This window comes from Schistocerca nitens, chromosome 1 (assembly GCF_023898315.1).
Source record: "Schistocerca nitens isolate TAMUIC-IGC-003100 chromosome 1, iqSchNite1.1, whole genome shotgun sequence".
Classification (NCBI taxonomy): Eukaryota; Metazoa; Arthropoda; class Insecta; order Orthoptera; family Acrididae; genus Schistocerca; species Schistocerca nitens.
This window is the reverse complement of record NC_064614.1, coordinates 88923795-88946011: the sequence shown is the minus strand read 5'-3', so window position 1 is coordinate 88946011 and position 22217 is coordinate 88923795. Positions and strand designations below refer to the sequence as shown.

The window sequence follows — 22217 nt, the reverse complement described above, 5'->3', positions numbered from 1 at the left end:
TTGGTATTGGTCCTCACAGGTTCCCTCATGGTGTACAACACTTTAACAGCTGTGCTCTGTCTGGTCCTGTCTGCTCCTATGTGCCAGATGATCTTCACATCCCTGCACAGACTGGCCCACCCAGGAAGCAAAGCTACCACTAAACTAGTCACTGAATGTTTTGTCAGGCAGGTATAAAAAAAAAAATCATTGCACATGTACCCAATGTCAGAGGAGTAAGGTGGGATGGCACACCCAGCCCACCTTGGAAAATTTGGCATCCACAAGGGCTGTCTACATCATGTCATTATTGACACTGTGGGGCTGTTAGCCCCCTAAGATGATTTTCTCTACATTCTGTCTGTCATTGACTGAGTCACAAGTTGGGATGAAGCCATTCCCTTCTCTGACATTACGGCCAAAACAGTTACTCATAGTTTTGTTAACTCCTAAATTGCCCACTTCTACTGCCGCTCCTCAATTACAATCAACCAGGGCTGCCAATCTGAGTTCTTGCCTTCTCAAAACTTTATGAACTGTGCAGCGATGACAAACTTTCACACCACATCTTATTACCCACAGAGCAGTGATCTTGTGGAACTTTGGAATGCACACTTGGCACCTATGACATCATGTTTAATGGCAAATGTCATATGATCTTGGTGAATCGATTGAAACCTGCCTTATCTCTCACCAACAATCTTATTCGGGCCACATGTACTGTCCCTCCAGACCCACTTGATGACCCCTCCACAACTTTCCGTGGCCTCAGCTTCATCTTTCAGTGATTTGATGTATGATATGTGTACTGATAACATGGCAGACATCTTTTTGGGTTGAAGCCATTAACACAGGTAACTACAACCAAAAGTGTTGCTTAATTGAAAGATGGAACTCCACATGAGAAGCAGCTGAAGAGAAAACCTGACCAATCTCATCTTTGTACATTTGGTCAAAAGGTTGTCACCATGGATAAATCACCAAACAAAGGCAAGTTTCATCCTAAAGGCAAAGAAGGGATTTTTGTTGTCTGTTCCAACTATTTTAAAATTAGTCATGTGTGGTATGAATAGATCACAGGATTCACATGTTAAGAGATATGAAGTTCCTTGAGCAGGACAGTTTTGAGCTCAAGCAAATTTATTTGGACTTATGAAAATGAATCAGATTATCACCAACTAGAAGGCATCAACATAAATTCCAGTGAAGGGGATTTCAATGGTTGTGTAAACAATGAATCAGAGCCATTGTCAGACAATGAACCAGCTGTTCTATGGCTTTGAAGAAGATGGTCTTCCACTCACTGCAGATCAAAAGAATCAAAAGGATTAACCTGATGGTAACTTATCATGTCATGAAGACAATAATTCTTCAAATGTCACCCCTGCTCAACAGGTGATAGATGTTTCAATTCTTAATACTAACTCCATTTCAAACACCAATGGAGGTAAATTTCAATGATACATTACATGGTCGAGATCATCAGGACTGATTTGGGGCTGTATACAGTGAAATCAGGTCACTGAAGAAAAATAACACCATGGGAAACTGTAGACAAGCCAATAGCTGAAAGAATAATTGACTGTAGAACTGTTCTGAGGAATAAATACAGATGTGATGGGCCTTTGCTGAGCAGAAAAGCAAGATTAGTTACAGAAGGATTCAACCAATGGCCTGAAGTTTACTTTTTGCAAACATTCTCCCCAGTTGCAGGAACTGAATTATTTAGATTACTCACAGCTATGTTAGTGAAATTTGACTTGCTTCTCTCACAGTTGGATATTACCACTGCATTTCTCAATGATAAAATTGACACAGAAATATTCGTGGAACAGCCAGACTCAGATGTTGAATTATTACAAAAGACAAAAGATGTGGAGAAAGATAAACAATATTATGAAAAAGACAGATTGTTACTCACCATAAAAATGACACATTGAGTTACAGACAGGCACAATGAAAAGATAGTTACACATTGATCTTTCAGTCAAAACATTCTTCAGAAAAGAAAACACAGATAAATTCACACAAGCAAGCACACATCATGCAAACAGGACCACTATCTCTGGCTGTTGCAGCCAGAAGGCAACTGTTGTGTTGAATGAAAGTAGCAATCTGGAGTGAGGCAGGCAAGGAGATGGGACAGAAGGGTATGGGTGAGAGGAAGAGAAGAACTCTGGCAGAGCCAATTACTGCCTCAAAATAATTCCTTACCTTACCATAATACCTGAAAACAAAGGCTGCGTCGCTGTGTAACGTCATTTTCAGATCTTTGGTTTTGGCTAACACTCAGCGGTAGAGCAATGAGATTGTTATTTCTTATGTATCGGTATCGACATTACAAAAAGAACATTGATGAACTGAACTTGGTGCGAGATATTTACTTCACCAAATGTCATGATTAAATCGTTTATAATCGATGGTTTATCAGTTGCTATTTAAAAATTAATGATAAGTTCGAATTAGTTCCAGCAACACCAAATTCCCTATATACTGGTTGTAATCTCAAATCTATAATCAGTCGTAACAGTGTTATTAATTCCTAACGTCAAGGAGTTTCTATATAAGCACCGAGCGCTTCAGTCAAATAATATTGCAGCATGTTATCTCTATAAATAATGTTGTAAAACTTGAATGATAAATGCGTGAATTGACACGATATGCTGTTTTATTACACAATATTAGTCACTTCCTAACAGAGCTGTGAGGAAGAAGCTTTCCCAGGTGTTATGGGGAATTATAAATTATATGCTACGTAACTATCGCCAAGTTCCATAGTCCATTAGTTATTACGAATGAAATTGCCTATCTGTGTTCACTTCCTAATTAGTGTTAACTTCAGGTTATCTAATTAAAAGTCACTTCTGTCTAATATATGCAAGTCCTCTATCTGAATTCTAAATAACATAATATTTGAAGTCAAAGTATCATTTCACTGTTTCATAGTAGATCACAATAACGAATTCTGAAAAAACAATCTAATTGCGCCTACATATACAAGCATTCAAAAGTATGACTTGCTTTGGCTAACTCTCGTAATGTAGTGACAATGGATTGAATTATCCTTAGCCATTACTCATGAATCGCAAAGAGTACTCTCACGGAGTATTCTTTGGGAATGTTGGTTCTACTTTGTGAATTTTAATTATAATGATTTTGCGATTTACTATGATTTTGAATTTTGAGTTTGATTTTACTGGAATCCTATCTTTCTTTCATATGTTAATAAATTACAGAGTATTAGATTCCTGATTCAATTACTGGTTAAATCCAGATAAAAGTGTTAACTGGAAATTTGTTTGCTTGTTCATTTCTCATGGAATTTGGGACTTGTTTTGGGGAAATCTTTGGGAATTTTGGAGCTAATTTTTGATTTTCATTTCTTGTCCAAGGAAGTGGCATTACAACTGTCATTATAAATCACAGTGACTACCTGGTGAAAGGTCTCTGTTAATTCTGTAACTCCTCTACCTACAGACTCTGCCATAATGATCCCACTCTAGAGGTCCGACATAACCTTCAATCCCTGCTTAAGGCCTGAGACACTTCCCAGAACCTGTCTCCTGAATCCATATCCCTCCTCACCCCTATGATACCCCACACACACACCTTCTTGATGCTCCTGGATGCACCACTGTAGCTGGTTATTGTGCCCCCACTGAAAGAATTTCAGCCCCCATTGACCAACACCTGCAACCAACTGACGAAAATCTAATCTTTGACATCAGAGATACTAACCACTTCCTTCACTGAGTGTCCAGTATCCCCACCCCTTCATGTCCTGGAATCCTCGTCACTGTTTATGCTACTTCTCTAGACATTAACATCCCTCATGCCCATGGTCTTGCTGCTATTGAACACTACCTCTCCCAATGTCCTTCAGACTCCAAACTCACTATCTCATTTCTCATACACCTTACTGACTTCATCCTTACATGCAAATAGTTCACCTTTGAAGGGAATGCAACAATATTGAGAAGGAAAGTTGCTACTCATCAATATAGTGGAGATGCTGAGTCACAGATAGGTACAACAAAAAGATTTTCACACTTAAAGCTTTTGGCCAATGGCCATTGTCAACAATAGACACACATATGTGGTCACCCAAGAATGATGTGTCTGAAGTGACAAGAACTTTCTTGCTCAGTATGCTGAAGTTCTCACAATGGCCTTCTCAGACAGGCACTATTCCCCAGACCTAGTCTACAAACAGATTTCTCGTGCCATCCGCCTCTCCACTCCCCCTCCCCAATCATATAGACACACACACACACACACACACACACACACACACACACACACACACACACACACACACACACACACACACACACACACACATATGCACCTCACACACTTAACTGCAGTCTCAGGCAATAGAAACCACACTGCGAACAGCAGCACCAGTGCATGATTGGAGTGGCGACTAGGTGGGGGAAAGGAGGAGCCTGGGGGAGGGAGGTGGAGGGATAGTACAGTGGGGATGGCAGACAGTAAAGTGCTGCAGGTTGGGCAGTGGGCAGGGGAGAGGTGGAGAGGGGTGGGGGGGGGGGCTGGGGGCGTGTGGCGGAAAAGGAGAGACATAGAGAGAAATAAATAAAAAATAAACACATAAATAAAAAAAGACTGGGTGTGGTGGTGGAAGGACAGCTGTGTAGTGCTGGAATTGGAGCAGGGAAGGGGCTGGATGGGTGGGGACAGCGACCAACAAAGGTTTTTAGTTACTTTATTTTTTATTTATTTCTCTCTATGTCTCTCCTTTTCCACTACTTCCTCCCCCCCCTAAACTCAACACCTCTCCCTTGCTCACTGCCCAGCCTGCAGCACTTCACTGTCTTCCGTCCCCACCACATTATCCCTCCCCCTCCCGGCCCCAGCCTCCTCCTTTCCCCCACCCAGTCACCGTGCCCATCATGCACTGGTGCTGCTGCTCGCAGTGTGGTTTCAGTTGCCTGAGACGGCAGTCATAAGTGTGAGTTGTGTTTGCATGAGTGTGTGTGTGTACACGAATACGTGTCTGTTTTTGTTGTACCTATCGGTGACTCAGCATCTCTGTTATATGTTGAGTAGCAACTTTCCTTCTCGTAATATTGCTACATTCGACCCTGGATTTTCCATTGTTTGACCTTTGAAGGGAAGGTATACAAACAAATTTGCAGCACAGTCATAGCCACCTGTATGTCACCCTTCCTATGTGAACCTGTTTATGGGCCATTTAGAAGAAACCTACCTAGCCTCTCAAAATCCCAACACCTGGTCTGGTTGAGGTTCATTGATGATATCTTCATGATCTTGACTCAAGCGCAAGACACTCTTCCCTCATTCCTTCACAACCTCAACAATTTCTATCCCACACACTTTACTGGTCCTTCTCCACCCAGCATGCCACCTTCATGGGTGTTAACCTCATCCTCTCTTGTACCTCCATGTACACCTCGTCCAAATTAAACCTACCAACCACAAACAGTACCTGCATTTTGACAGCTGCAACTCCTTCCACACCAAAAAATCCCTCCCATACAGCCTGGTCACCCAAGAATGATGTGTCTGAAGTGACAAGAACTCCCTTGCCCAGTATGCTGAAGTTCTCACAATGGCCTTCTCAGACAGGCACTATTCCCCAGACCTAGTCTACAAACAGATTTCTCGTGCCATCCGCCTCTCCACTCCCCCTCCCCAATCATCCCACCACCCTCAAGAACCAGTTGCAAAGGAGCACTCCCTTCATCAGTATCACCACAGATTGGTTTGGAACAACTGAACCACATCTTTCATCAGGGCTTTGATTATCTATCATTATGCCCTGAAATAGGGACATCCTACCCAAGAACTATCCCATCTTTCCCGAAGTGGTGTTTCACTGCCAAGACAACCACCATGACATACTAGTCCATCCATAGACACTACTAGACCCAACCCCTTGTCACAGGAATCGTACGCCTGTGGAATATTTAGGTACAAGACCTGCTCAGTCCACCCATCTCTTCCTATTCCAGTCCCGTCACAGGCTTGTCCTTTCCCATCACAGGCTGAGCCAGCTGTGAAAGCGGCAATGTCATATACCATCTCTTCATACCATCTCTTCTGCAACCATTGCACAGCTTTTCATATTGGTAAGACTGCAAACCAACTGGTCACCAGGATGAATGGTCACTGCCAAACTGTGGCCAAGAGCAAAGTAGACCACGCTGTAGCACAACACGCAACTGAACATAACACCCTTGATTTCAATGGCTGCTTCACAACTTGGATAACATGGATCTTCCCTCCCACCACCAGCTTTTCTAAACTACACAGATGGGAGTTATCCTTAGAACACGTTCTCTACCCTTAAAATTATTCTAGTCCCAGCCCACAGTAATTACCATGCCCCCCCGCCCATCCAACAGTTTCTGCCCCCTCTGTTATATCGCTCCTTTCCAATTCAGATTTCCTCATGCTGACTGTGCTCCATTCTCTGCCAATGCACCTAGACCTAGCAACCTTTCCCCATTCTCTGCTCTTCTCCTTTTCCATTCCCTATCTCACTCCCCCCCTCCTCCCCCTTCTTCATCCGTGCTTTGCCAGACAGTGCAATGCTATACTTCTACCCACCCCCTGCTATCCAACCCCCTTTCCTGCCCCACTTCTGATTGTTGCCTTTGTTCAATGTTACAGTCACATTCTGGATGCAGCAGTTGGAGGTAGCAGTCATGTATGCATGAGGTGTGCCTGCTTCTGTGAATGTGTCTGTTTTCTTTTCTGAAGAAAGCTCAATGTGTAATAACCTTCCTGTTGTGTCAGTCTGAAACTCCTTGTGTCATATCTTTAAGGCTAGTAGCTACCTATATTTTTCATAATGTTGTTGGTATTCCAACCTGGACTTTCCATTGTTTGAGAAAGATAAATGTGTAGTGAAGAATGCAAGTCACATACTCCAAATGTTTAAAGCCAGTGATAAAGTGTGGAAATTTAGAAAAACCATTTAAGGGCAAGCTTAACATTAAATGGAATGCGACCCATAATGGTATCAATATTGTCAAACCACATCCAAACCATTCCACTTCCTGGCATGAATATTTCTTACAATTTCATGATTGCCCTTGCAGCGGGTCATCAAATTGTCCTTCATTTTACTGTAATCTAGTTTTGTGATGAATTTTTAAATAATGCTTGCAACACATTATTTAGATTTTTTACTGGTTTCCACATTTATTATCATTTGTAGCAATGTGTTGATCAGTTAGTTTATAAGATTTCATTTAGAATACGAATTACAGTTAGACACACTCAAAAGTCTACAAAACATTCTGACACTGGCAGGATCTTAACAGTGTACTTTCTAATGGTGAATAATACAAAATTTCCAGAATGAAATTTTCACTCTGCAGTTGAGTATGTGCTGATATGAAACTTCCTGGCAGATTAAAACTGTGTGCTGGACTGAGGCTTGAACTGAGGGCCTTTGCCTTCTGCAGATGTGTGCTCTACTGACCTAGCTACCCAAGCATGACTCACACCCCATCATCACAGCTTTAATTCCACCAGTATCTCCTCTTCTACCTTCCAAACTTCCTGTGAAACTTGCAGAACTAGCAATCCTGGAAGAAAGGATATTGCGGAGACATGGCTTAGCCATATCAGTTTCATATCAGTGCACACTCCACTGCAGAGTGAAAATTTCATTCTGAAAACATCTCCCAGGCTGTTTCTAAGTTAATGAATTGTCAGCCAAGTTAAACTAGTTACTGTGGAGAGTGAATGTAGAGCTATCCAGCTGAGTCAGTCTTCTTAAATTTACTTTTTAACACATAACATTTTTTTGACCACATAGCACTGGAGCAGCTTTAGTTACAGATTTATCTTATGTAAAGATGTTTTATGGAAAACTATCTATGCCATGGGAATTAGAACAGAAACAGTAAGATCATTAAAGAACTTGGCCATTTTATGTACAGGTGGTATAGATGTTACATTTTAAATGGAATTAGGTGACAGAAAAAAAAATTACTTATTTAAGGATTACTAGTGTAGCAAATGGAATGCATCCTCTTTGCTACATTTCGGCTACTGAAGGTTTTCCTCCTTGATGTGATGCTTGTCCACACAGCACAGCATCCACTACACCAGCTTCCAGAGCCCTCCTCTTTATAAGTGCAGTGCTGCAGGCATTTACGTTCATGTTATGCTCATGCTTATTGTCAGCAACTGCTTGTATCAGTGCTTAGACTGTTTCTATGTTTGTCTCTCATGTTTTCGACTGTTGTTCACTTGTATGGGGATGAAGAATAAACTTTGGTTCATTGTGGCCATTCTGTTGTGCATGTCTTACACTATGATATAAAGTGCTATTTCACATACTGTGTTATCTTTCTTTACAAATTTCTCTCATTACTGATTGTGTCTTTTTGATTTGGAATCATTTGTGTGTAGTCTGCATCAAAGGCTGACTTGAAGTTTGTCAGTAATTTAGGATTCTTCTGGCAACCTCATTTGTATTGTACAGAATAGGCTTCCCTCCTATCAAAGGAAAGTAAAATCTAGGATTTGGAAATGCTGTTTCTTCCATTGATTATGGGAGTAACTAAATGAGACTGATCTTGTATCAAAGATATCACAATAACAGAATGTCTGTAGTTTACTTGACAAAATCATGCAATATTGCCAAAAGTTGAGATTTCATGTAGAATGGATGAATGATGCACACTTATGTGGAGGTATCAGCCTAGAGGCTTCGTTAGAGCAGGCAATTCAAAGACCAAATGGAGAGAGCAACAGTCAATGAAATATAAAGTTCACAGCAGGTTCAATGGTCTAATGCTCAAAACAAATGATGATTATGAATTGTTAAATATTTTTAATCATGGAGGATAGTGGATACTGTGTGTGCTGTCATCCTGAGGCTCAACTGTAGTTCATCTGTGTTTATTTAGGCTTTCCAAACAGACTAGTTGTAAATATGGTTCTTGGGTGAGATATCAGACATTGTTGTGAATTTCCATAATATTTCATTGGGCAACTGACCAACGTCATCAGGTGCAGTGAACACTCTGTGTTCATTGCACCTGAAGGTGATAATTAGTTGTGCTGATGAAATATTGTGGAAATTTCACAGTGACACCTGATGTCTCACCAAAGAAATGTAATTAATTTTTTTTTCAACATAATAAAAAAAAGTCTATCTCTGCAAATTTGTGTTGCCACTGAAAAGTTTATTTTCATTCGTTCTACAGTAAAATTGAATTTCTAACAGCCAAATTCTGTTTCTATGTTAATATTTGTACATATGTATTTGTGTGCACTATTTTTCCAATAGAAGCTTTCCTGCTACTCTTAATACCTTATTTTAACCTGTGTAAGTGCAAATAGAATATAGTATTTTATTGATAGTGAATTGTTAATACAATCTACATCATTAATTCGCGACAGCTCGTCACTTATTCAAACTTGGTTTAGATTCCCCTTTTTAATGAATAAATGGAATGCAATGAATGAGTGAATGGATGAATGAATGAAGTAATAGATGAATGAATGTGCATGTGTGGTTTTCTTATGATTGCTCTTTGAAAACTGAGAAGAGTCTCATATGTTTTTGCAGCTTTGGTGCAATGGTTGTATCAAAATCTACAGGTATCATTCTTAATGATGAAATGGATGATTTCTCTGCACCAAACATTACCAGTGCAGCTGGAATTCCTCCATCACCAGCAAATTTTATTCAGCCAGGGAAAAGACCTCTTTCATCTATGTCTCCTTCAATTTTTGTCAATGGAAGTGGAGATGTACAACTCGTTACTGGAGCTGCTGGTGGACCTAAAATTATATCAGCAACAACACTGGTATTTGCATATTTCATTAATTAATTGCTTTAGCAGAAAGTTAAAACATACACCAATAATTACAAATCATAAAGATATTGCAGTACAATATATTTACAGGTATCTATATATAGCCTGTGGTTCAACAAAACTATAAAGGAAGCTATTGACCATAGCCGAATTCATCATCAGCTATTCCCTATGACACTTTTATATGAAGAAGGGTTTGAGGAGGTAGGTACAAATTACATGATGCTCTATAAATTTTAATATTTTACACTGTGTAATGTAGGTAGTTTAAAATTTGTAGACAGTCAAGTCACATTACAGATTTCCTTATTAGGAAGACGATATTTACAAAGGAAACAAGTACATATCACACAAGATAATTTCATTACTATATATTACAAGTCTGTTCATCCACAGTCCATACAATTAAACAGGATTCACTAGTTCAGATATACAGGGTGTCCCATCTAACTCTGCCACTGCATGCGTTTCCAAAACAAAACAAAATGTGAAAAATGCAATTGGCCAGTGATACACCTGTGGCGTAGAGCGCCATAAATATCAATATTTGTTCTGTGCGCAAGTGGGCTATCTTTGAGGAGAGGGCTTTGGGGCAGGATGTTGGACGTGAACGGCAGTTAGCCTCCGGACTTGTATCTGTGTAGAAGCTAAGTGAGAATAAATCTGTATATGAGAGAATTCTAGTTGTTTACCTACAACTATACCATATTCCCTCACACCTCTGTCAGGGGCTCAAACAAGGGACAGGAATGCACAATTCATATATGTAATCATCACTTTCAACATATAGTTGACTTGTTTTCATTGTTCTAAACCTCATACATTCTGAAATATGTAGACTTTAAATGATGGCAATGGTGCCATAGTTTATGCCATAATGCACAAAGCAAAGGTTGTTTCATGACAGTGCAGGCAACCAACATCACGGCATTACAGCATTAATGCAGAAAATGTGGCACCATTTCCATTATTTGAAGTCTTAAGTATTCCAGAAGATATGAGGTTTAGAGCAGTGAAACCAAGTCTGCTATCATTAATTCTTTCTGTTAGAAAAAAACATGCATGTGCCACAGTTTAAAAAATGTAACTTTGTGTTGAAAGTGATCTTTGTTTACTTGTATGCATTGTGCATTCCTGCCCGTTGTGGGAGCCCCTGACATAGGTGCATCCATGTTCAATTGCATTTTTCACACTTTGTTTCATTTCGAAAATATGAAATGGCGAAATTAGGTTGGACAACCTGTTTACTTGTGTTTGTGTTTGTGTGGAATGGGGGGGGGGGGGGATGGGTTAGTGTGTATGTGAGCATGTGCACTTGCATGCATCCACCTAAATGATTGTCATCAGAAATTAAAATCATCACTTTTTCTCGGTCTGTTATCGTGAGCCAAAAGTTTCAGGCTACTGACCGATTCACTATGAGACATAGAACTGTGAATTGTGAATTGCTAAAATATTGTATGTGTGTACCACAACAATTGGGATGTTCACTTGAGAACTTTCTGCTGTTAAATATTACTTTTTGATCACAAATAAAGATAAAAAATTAAAATGGGAGTTCAGAGTAAACTCTTCCAGCACAGGGAGAAATTTCTCTACCTTGACATAAGTGTGTGACCATATTGTGTAGGTGGCAAAGTAAAGTTTCTAGGCAAGAAAATTGGAAGCATGCAATTAGTAAGTAAAAAAGAAAGGCAATGAGTGCTGGGAGAATGGGGGGTGAGGAGGGGGGAGGGGGGGGAGGAATATGCTTACCATTAAATAACTTGCTTAATGTGTGAAGCAAAAATTTCGAAAACATAAATAGAATGATGATAAAATGAAAATTTGAAAGGGTGTTACTGAATGAGGAGAATAAAGAATGATGTAATATGAAAATAATTCTAGCCAATTGACTGCAAATTGTAAAAGAAAATCAAAAAAGTGCAGAATATGTGTAACAGCAATGAGCAGAAAAAGTTGTTTTAAACAGAAATGTAGAAGGGAATGTGACAGTGGAGATATGAACAGTGATGAGCTATGCAGTGTAATATGGTGATGGAAATGTGGAATTTGACATTGAAATAATTCTGTAAGAGTTCAAAATATTGAGAAATTGGAAACACTCTTCAATACAGAAAAAGAATTTACATGGAAAAATCTCACACTAAAAAGCAATTTTTATGTTTCATAGTTTTCCTCATAAATGATAATATATGATAATGTAACTGCAATCAGGACATTATCTACAGAAAATCTGAAGTTGAGCTTGATTCAAAATAGGCTTGTGGTGCCAGTTGACTTGGCATGAGCCAACCATCACCTCTGTGAGGACGAACTGCTTTGACTTTTCCCCCTTGAGTTTTCTTATCAGGAATGTTTTGTATGTTGCTATTATTCACCATGGGCTTTGAGTAAAGATATCATGAATAAACTGTATATAACTGAAATGTGTGGCTCTAGTACTTTGTACTATGATGTAGCACTAGAATACCCACAGGCTCATAGATCACAAGAATAAACATGTAAACTGCACAGTAGGTGTGTGGACAGAACCAATGTGTAGAAACATTTACGGCCACGGTAAAATTTATTGGAAAAACAAATACACAAAAGAGCTGATTTGCAATAAAAGAAAAAAAGATGAAAAACTCTGAAAATTCAAATATTGTGACTCTCAGTAGGTTCCTGTCAGTTCAGAAGCATGTTGGTTTTCAACTGGTGCATTAAATGAATTGCTGTCCTGGTTTTTGGGCTCTGATGTGAGTGAACACTTTGTAAATCATTTAAAGGACATTGATAAACTGTAAATGCTTGAAAGACATGTAGTGATTACTGTTGCAAAAACTGGAACTGTTTTGAAGGCAATACACTTAAATGAAATGAATGTCCTTAGCTATTTCAATGGAAAGGCAGTACGAGTTTTGATTAAAAGTAGTGTACTTGTTTCTGGACTAGCTCATAACTTATTGTCAGTGAACAGACTGGAGACAAATGGTTTCAAAGCTGAAAATTGAAGGACAGCTATTCAAAGAGGAAATTACATGCAAAACTGTGTGCTCTGAAATTAACTAGAAATTCCTGCACAGCATTGCTTCTGAAACAATCTGTCATCAAAGGTTATGACATTCAAAGCAATTTAGTTAATTACTCATAACATATGATTTTACATACAGTGCATTTTCAACTTAGTATAAAGTTTTACAATTACATTTTTTTAACTTTACATTATGTCTTATTACTCTGTAATTCATGATAAATTCAACTTATAAGGGCATTTTTGGACAAGCCACTGCTTGACTCACTTTTTGAAAGTATTCCCTGTTAATATCTTAACTTCATTTGGTAACAAGTTATTAAAAACAGCTCCTGTGACATAGCGGCTTTTTGCTGTTAAAGTTAATCTTCTGTTAACTATATGAAAATCTTTTCTAAGCCTTATCTCATAGTTGTGAATATCCATATTTCTTTTTGTGATCTTAGTGTCTTCTTACACTAGCATTATAGTTTGTAGTATGTACTTGGCATAAAGTGTGAGAATATTGTGTTTAATGAATAGGGGTGTGCAAGAAGTTCCTGGTTTTACCTTAGCCATGATCCCCAAGGCTCGCTTCTTCACTATGAAAACTCTTTCCATATTAATTTGCTAGTCCCACCCCACAGTACTATTCCGTAAGACAAGAAAGGATACACTAATATTAATTATACTGATCTACAAGTACTTCCAAAATATGTGGAATGAATAGACACTGAAGATATGAAGACACCAGATTCATGCACCTTCTGTATGGAAGGGAAGCAAACAAGACTTCAATGTAAGCAGAAGAGGACAAGGGCAAAACATCCACTGGAGCTAGTACATAGTGACATTATGGGTCCTATTACTCCCTCATCTCACAATGGAAAGACATAAATCATTACATTTATAGATGACTATACTTATTTTACAGATTATATGTGACACAAAATAAATCCCATTACTGGAATATGTTAAACATTATGAAGCTGTAGCAACCACTCTTTTCAGTTTTAGAATTAGTAGATTTTCCTCCAGTAATGGAGGTGAGTATTTGTCAAACAAAAGCTTCTTTACAATGAAGGGAACCCATTGTGAATTGACAAAATGGAATGAGTGGGAGCATGAATAGGGGCATCACAAACAAGGTTAATTGCATGTTGTTGAACAGTAAACTTGAAAAACCACTTTGGTCAGAAGCAGTACAGACTGCTCTTTATGTGTTAAACAGAACACCTGAATGTACATTAAAAATAACAGCTCCTGCTACTATGTCTTATGGCGAAATGCTAAATTTACAGAAACTGAAAGAGTTTGGTTGTGTGGCATATTTACAACTTACTGCAGAAATAATTGCTGAAAAGTTTGATTCCATAATTAAGAATTGCTTCATAGTTAGATACTGTGTTAATATATATCAGCTATGGTGTCTGGAAAAGAGACACATCATTCTTGGAAGAGACATCAAGTTTCACAAAAGTCATTTTGATTTTAATAATGAAGATAGCTTTTCTTGTTAAGAAACCACAATTGTTGAGGTTACCATTGATGAAGAAAATTTTAGTGACTACAGGAATGATACCATATCAAGTGACAATGAAGCTGAAGATGAGATATCTCATTATATCTGCAGAAGGATAAGAGGAAGGAAATGTCAGGCATGGATGGAACAATAGGCAGCATTAGCACTGAATGCAAAAATGTACAGTGAGTAGTTTGAGAGACTTTCAGTTACCTCTACAGTAGATCAGATACAGAGATTAGATTAGATTTACTTTCATTCCAATTGATCTGTAGTGAGGAGGTCCTCCAGGATGTAGAACATGTAAGAAAAACAATAATACATGACAAATATTTACAACTCAAACAAATAATGTAACATTCCACAGGTCCCAAGTGGAATGATCGTCTTTTTTTTTTTTAATGAACACTACATGAAAGAATCATTTTACAAATACTAATGCACTGAATTTAAGATAAAAAGTTTATTTATTTATTTATAAGGTAATAAACATGTAATACAACTACTAAATACTTATTTACAATGAACAGATTACTGCATTGAACTGGTGCAGAAGTTAGATTGTACTTACACACACACACACACACACACACACACACACACACACACACACTTATTTACAATGAACACATTACCTCACTGAAATTGTGTAGAAGTTATATCATCACACACACAAATCAGTTTGTTCTACTGAGAAATTCATCAATGGAGTAGAAGGAGTTGGCCACCAATAAATCCTTTAGGCTTCTCTTAAATTGAATTTCATTGGTTGTTAAGTTTTTTATGGCTGCTGGCAAGTTATTGAAAATGTGTGTTCTTGAATAATGCACACCTTTTTGTACAAGACTAAGTGACTTTAAACCCTTGTGAAGATTATTGTTATTTCTAGTATTGATTCCATGAATTGAGCTGTTGGTTTGAAAAAGTGATACATTTTTAACGACAAATTTCATTAAGGAATAAATATATTGAGAACAGTAGTTAGTATCCCTAGTTCCCTAAACAGGATTCTGCAGGATGTTCTTGAGTTCACACCACATATAACTCTTACTGCACGTTTTTCTGCCTGGAAAACTTTAGCTTGGCTTGATGAATTATCCAAAGAAATAATCCCATATGACATTATGGAATACTTCAGCAGTTCTGTGGTGTGCTCCTCCCAGTTGAATTTATTATCAAGCTGTAATCTCAAGAATTTAACACTGTCCACTTCTTCTATCTGCTTGTCATCATACGTTAGACATATACTTGTGGGGCACCCCTTACAAGTTCTGAACTGCATGTAGTGTGTTTTTTCAAAGTTTAGTGACAAAGAATTGGCCAGGAACCAGTGATTAATGTCCAAAAATATTTTACTAGCCGATCTTTCTAAGACTACACTTGATTTGCTATTTATTGCAATGTTTGTATCATCGGCAAACAAAATGAACTTGTCATCTGGTAATGTTACTGATGAAGGTCATTGATATACACAAGAAAAAGTAAGAGCTCTAAAATGGAATCTTGTGGGACCCCTCATGTAATTAGTTCCCAGTTGGATGATGCCTGATAGCTTGATACATGTCTCTTTCCTAATAGCACCCTTTGTTTCCTGCCAGAGATATAAGATTTGAACCCTTTTGCAGCATTTCCTGTTACACTATAATATTCTAATTTACTTAAAAGGATATTGTGATTTACACAGTCAAATACCTTTGACAGATCACAAAATATACCAGTTGCCTGCAATTTTTTGTCTAAAGAATTAAGCACATTTTCACTGTAAGCGTAGATAGCCTTCTCAATATCTGAACCCTTGAGAAATCCGAACTGTGTCTTTGATAGTATGTTATTTGAGATAAGATGGTTATAAAGCCGACTGCGCATTACTTTTTCTAAAATTTTGAGGATACTGGCAAAAGTGAAATTGGATGGAAATTTGATGCTATTTCTTTATCTCCCTTCTTAAATAGTGGCTTAACTTCAGTATATTTCAACAGAGGAAAGGCTTCATGCTGTGGCAGGTATGAGTAATAAACGAAAACAAGACCTGCACAGTATGTGAATTACCTAAAAACAAGAGGTCTATTGCTGTACTTTTAGTCTTTATTGACAATCACTGCATACACAAACATTACATCATGTGATAACTGCACACCGAATAATAACAAGGTTAGAGAAAATTAACAAAACTATTAATGGTCAAAGTACAGAGTTCTATCACTGACAACAGAATGCACCCTGACATAGAACTGGTCTGACTTGAGAAAATTTGTGTATGCTGGAGAAGGTGCAAGTGGACGAGGCCCCACTGGCAGCAGTATGCTGTGTTCACATTTTCCGGCCTGTGTGCTGGCTGCAGGCAATGGTAGCACACTTGCTTTCCCCAGTCACTGCTGGCACTGAATACAAATACTGCTGTGGTGAATTGTGTGGGTGTGCCATCACATTCCTCCCCTCTTCTGTGGAGTCAGCTTCACAGGCAGGAGGACTATGCTGGACAGATCACTGCTGGTGGAAGCTCAGGACATGTGAGGAAGCCACCAGATCTGACCAGGTGACTCGAAAATGATGACAGTGATGATTGCAAAGGCACAATGGCATCAGCATGGTGACAGTGTTGGCTTTTGTTGGCTCATCAGCATCCGAAGAGGCGTCACTCTTGCAGGGAAGTGTTCCAGACAGTGGTGTGCTGTCCACAGTGATGACCCTGGCCACAGGGGCTCTTTGGACTGTGCCACAGCAAGAGACAGAAGCAGTGACACCAGATGCTCTGATGAGTGAGCAGCATCTGAGCAGCCTCTGTCAGGCACCGATTGAGGGTCCGGGGAGGGCAGAAGGACCATATTGATGTTGTTGACACCCACCAGGGATGGAGCCTCTATGGTACCCAGCCCTTCTGATGGTGGGACAGGACACCCCACATGCATCCATGGTGAACATTCACCATCCGTGTATCTCCTAAACGATAGCTGGTGCCCATCTCAACTTCTGACTGAAGGTGCGTGCCCAGGCTGGATTGCCCACAACATTTCATTAAGTGGTGCAACATACATTCCACCTAACCATTCAATTGGGGGGGGGGGGGGGAGAGAATTGTGCATATTAGATTTTATGTGAATAACACTGCTACAGCCGGCCGGTGGGGCCGTGCGGTCCTAGGCGCTTCAGTCTGGAACCGCGTGACCGCTATGGTCGCAGGTTTGAATCCTGCCTCAGGCATGGATGTGTGTGATGTCCATAGGTTAGTTAGGTTTAAGTAGTTCCAAGTTCTAGGGGACTGATGACCACAGATGTTGAGTCCCATAGTGCTCAGAGCCATTTGAACCATTTTGAACACTGTTGCAGATACAAAAATCACAGAAGAACACTGAAGTACACTGTGGGTCTTTGTCGAGATGATCATCTGTGGCAACACTTTCACTGCAAAAACCTGTTAGGGCCAGCCCGTTAGCATCTGCAAAGGTGAAGCTCGTGTGTGACATATGGATAATTTTACAGTGCACCAATCACTAATAACCACAAGGAATGCAGGAAAGCATGCACAAAATCAATGTGGATGTGGTCCCTTAGTTGATCGGGAGTAGGCCATGGAGCAATAGCTCATGGGAAGCTGCATGATGTACACCACACTGTTTGCACCTATGGAACAGCTTCTCAATCACAATCAGAGCTGGGCCATTAGTCAAAATGCCAGGTTAGCATTTTCATCCAGATTGTGGCCCAGTGGCCATGGTGGAAATGTGCAAGAATCTAGGACTGCAGAATCAGTGGGATGACAATGCAGACTTCATCTGAATCTGTAGTAAGGAGGAGTGTTGCATCAACCACGGACAGCCAGTTTCCTTTCTTTCTTTTCTCAGTCGTCTGCTTTGTGACTGGTCTGATGCAGCCTGCCATCAATTCCTCCCCTGTGACAGCCTCTTTCATCAGAATAGCACTTGCAACCTACATCCTCAATTATTTGCTGGATGTATTCTAATCTGTGTTTTCTGTAACAGTTTTTAACCTCTATAACTCCCTCTAGTACCATGGACGTTGTGATGTATAGACAGTAGCAGAGCCAGGATGGGGAAGGTGTAGGCACATTTATTTGGTCCAAGCCTTGTTGACACAAATTTATTGCTTAACAATAATTGGTTATACATCCAAGTTAATACAATTAACAGTTTAAAAGGAAATTTTAGCAATAAAATTTATTTTTCTTAAAACATTCTCTAGAAGAACATGCAGCCCCACTCTAACATTACATAAAGGTACTGTTAGTAAAGGGTATATTATATCGTACAATAGTGCAACATGTACAAATATTAGCAATTACACCAGAAAAATATTGAACTTGTGATTTGTACTACATGTAAATCAAACCTTAAAAAAATCCAATTTGGCAAGAGTGCAACAAATTCCCTACTGCCTGCTTAATTTTTTATTTAATTTTTTATTTTTATTTTATTTATTTTTTTAACCTCCTGATTTCACTTAAGCTTACGTAAACCCTACACAAATGTCACTTATTTTTCTCTCATGTGACATCAGTTCACCTTTCATGACAAATACACAAAATTTCTAATTTATTTTATATCAGTTAAGTAAGCTACAAGACAAGAATAACATTAACGACTGGTGACATGAGTAAACACTGTCAAGTTTTCAATTTCATGACGGTTGTGTTATCTAGCAAATTTTCATTTAAATACTTGCCCCACGTGTTCCAAAATCAATTCAGTCAGTCTCGAGAAGAAACACAAGTTAATACACAAATATGGCAATATCAAGAAATAGATGGGTTTATCCCAAGCAATATTAGTAGAATTAAGAAATTTGCATTTTAAACGCATCAGTTTTAACAAAGTCTAATGTAATAATAATTTGGACAGAACTTTCATAAAATGATCGATGATAGTGGATACCGTGCCATACACTATGAAACAAATTAAGAATTATTCACAGTAGACATCTGGCACATTATGATATTCTCCGAAGTATTGCAAATCACAAAATGTTGGCTACAAGTACCAACCACATAATAAAGTAATGATCATTAAATATAATAGAAGTATATGAAAATTTCGACCTTAGCCAGGTGACGAGAACCACACCAATGCAGTTTCCTGTTACACTTGAGTGCTAGGCCCAGCAAACAACAGCTGATCATGGAAAACCACACTAAGCAATCGAGCATTCCATCCTCCCCACATGCTAGCAAACAGCCATACTCTTTGCAGTCCTTAACCGGCAGGCACCAGTTGACTCCCCGCCGCTTCCATCCTGTCCATCACGACTGAGCCGTCCTCCCAAAACTGTTGCTTCACGTACCAGCACCAACAGCGCTCAGCGATCACGCCCCCTATCGCTGCGGCGTAAACAAGAGAAATAATCTCGTGGGTAAATCAAATGAGCTGAGCCATTACACGGCTCAGATGTTATTCCATGATGTATTAACAGGTGTCCTACCTTTCTGTCCTCTATTCTTGTCAGTGTTTTCCATATTCCTTTTCTCGCTGATCCTGCCAAGAATCTCCTCATTCCTTACCACTGAGTGAAGTGGCACAGTGGTTAGCACACTGGACTTGCATTCAGGAGGATGAGAGTTGAAAACCATTTCCAGCCATCCTGATTTAGATCTTCCATGATTTTCCTAAATCACTTCAGGCAAATGCCGGGATGGTTTCTTTGAAAGGACATGGACAACTTCCTTCCCCATCATTCCCTAATGCAATGGGACTGATGACCTTGCTGTTTGGTCCCCTCCCCCAAATCAACAAACGAACCATTCATTACCTTATCACCGAGCGAGGTGGTGCAGTGGTTAGCACACTGGACTCGCATTCGGGAGGACGACGGTTCAATCCTGTCTCCAGCCATCCTGATTTAGGTTTTCCGTGATTTCCCTAAATCATTTCAGGCAAATGCCGGGATGGTTCCTTTGAAAGGGCACGGCCGATTTCCTTCCCCATCCTTCCCTAAACCAAGCTTGTGCTCCATCTCTAATGACCTCGTTGTCGACGGGACGTTAAACAACACTAACCTAACCTAACCTAACCTCGTTACTTTATCAGTCAATCTAATTTTCAACGTTCTTCTATAGCACCACTTCTCAGATGCTTTGATTCTCTTGTTTTCCTGTTTTCTCACAGGCTATGTTTTATTCCCATACAATGCTATTCTCAAAACATACATTCTTAGAAATTTCTTCCTCAAATAAAGGCCTATGTTTGATAGTAGACTTCTCTTGGCCAGGAATTCTTTTTTATCATTGTTAATCTGCTTTTTATCTCCTCCGTGCTAAGACCGTCTCTGGTTATTTTGCTACCTAGGTAGTGGAATTCCGTAACTTCATCTACTTCATGGTCACCAATCCTGAGGCTAACTTTCTTGCTGCTCTCACTTCTGCTAGATCTCACTTCTTTTGTCTTTCTTCAGTTTATTCTCAATCCATACTCTGTACTCATTAAACTATTCATTCCACTCAGTAGATCCTGTAATTCTTCTTCAGTTTCACTGAGGATAGCAATTTCATTTTATCACTGATGTCCTTTTACATTGGATTTTAATTCCACTCTTAAACCTTTCTTTTATTTCTGCTATTGCTTCTTTGATGTGCAGATTGAACAGTAGGGGTGAAGGACTACATCCCTGTCTTACATTATTTTTAATCTGAGCACCAATCTTATTGTTTCCTCTTGGCTCTTATACATATTGTATATTACCCTGCTTTTACCACTATTTTTGTCAGAATTTCAAACTTCTTCACCATTCGACATTGTTGAAAGTTTTTCTCAAATCCACAGATCCTATGAATATGTCTTGACATTTCTTCAGTCTTGCTTCCATTGTTGATGACAACATCAGAACTGCCTCTATGATGCCTTTATCTTTCCTAAAACCAAACATATCATCATGTAACAGATTCTCAATTTGGTTTTCCTTTCTTCTGTATATTATTCTTTTCAGCAACTTAGATGCATGAGCTGACAATACTATAATTCTCACACTTGTCAGTCTTGCAATCTTTGGAATTGTGTGGATGATGTTTTTTCAAAAATCAGGTGGTATATTGCCAGTCTCATACATTCTACACACCGTGCAGTAGCGGAGGAACACACACACACACACACACACACACACACACACACACAAAGATTTGACTTTTACAAGGCTTAAGAGCCAGTGGCTCCTTCTTCTGGCAGAAGAGTTGAAGAGGAAGGAAGGGGGGTTAAGGAAAAGCACTGGAGAGGTTTAAGAAAAGGGGTACAGGTCAGGGGGGACTTACCAGATAAGATGAGAAGAATGAGAAGAAAGGTCTGATTGTTGGGGACTGCACCGGACGAGATTTGGAAAACTGAGAGCTTAAAAGTGGAAGACAGGGTAATATGGAAGACAGAGATTACTACTAAAATATCATGCATAAGTTAGTAAGAGTGAAAAGCTAAGTGCATTGTATGTGACAGAGGTGGAAGGGGGGATGGTGAAAAATAGACAAGTCAGAAAACGAAAGATGTAGAAAACTAAAACGGAGTGAAGAAAGGAGTAGTGACTGTGAATAAATGCTGAGATGGAAGGATTTAACGTAAATTAAGGCCAGGTGGCGGGTGAGAACCAAGGACATGTTGTAGTGCTAGTACCGAGCTGTGAAGTTCGAAGAAACTGGTGTCTGGGGGAAAAATCCAGATGGTGTGTGTAGTGAAACTGGCACTGAGGTCATGACTGTCATGTTGTACAGCATGCTCTGCAACAGTATATTATGTGTTCCTGTATACACTCTCTGCCTTAAAAACAGGGGAGGAACCATAAGGTAGGGAGATGGGGTGCAGATGGAGCATAGGGTCTGACAAGGATATTGCGGAGATTGGGAGGGCGATGAAAATCTATTCTAGGTGTGGTGGGCAAAATCTCAGACAGACTGGATCTCATT

The 22217-nt window shown here is 39.3% G+C and overlaps 1 protein-coding gene across 1 annotated transcript in view; it reads left to right on the top strand.

The window, feature by feature from the left end:
* LOC126241430 (scoloptoxin SSD14-like) overlaps positions 1-22217 on the top strand; it is a 127320-nt gene that overhangs the window by 88913 nt on the left and 16190 nt on the right. The window contains exons 8-9 of the mRNA XM_049948005.1: positions 9557-9797; positions 9897-10010. Of these exons, the coding sequence (XP_049803962.1) occupies positions 9557-9797; positions 9897-10010 (355 nt within the window). The remainder of the gene's footprint in view (positions 1-9556; positions 9798-9896; positions 10011-22217) is intronic.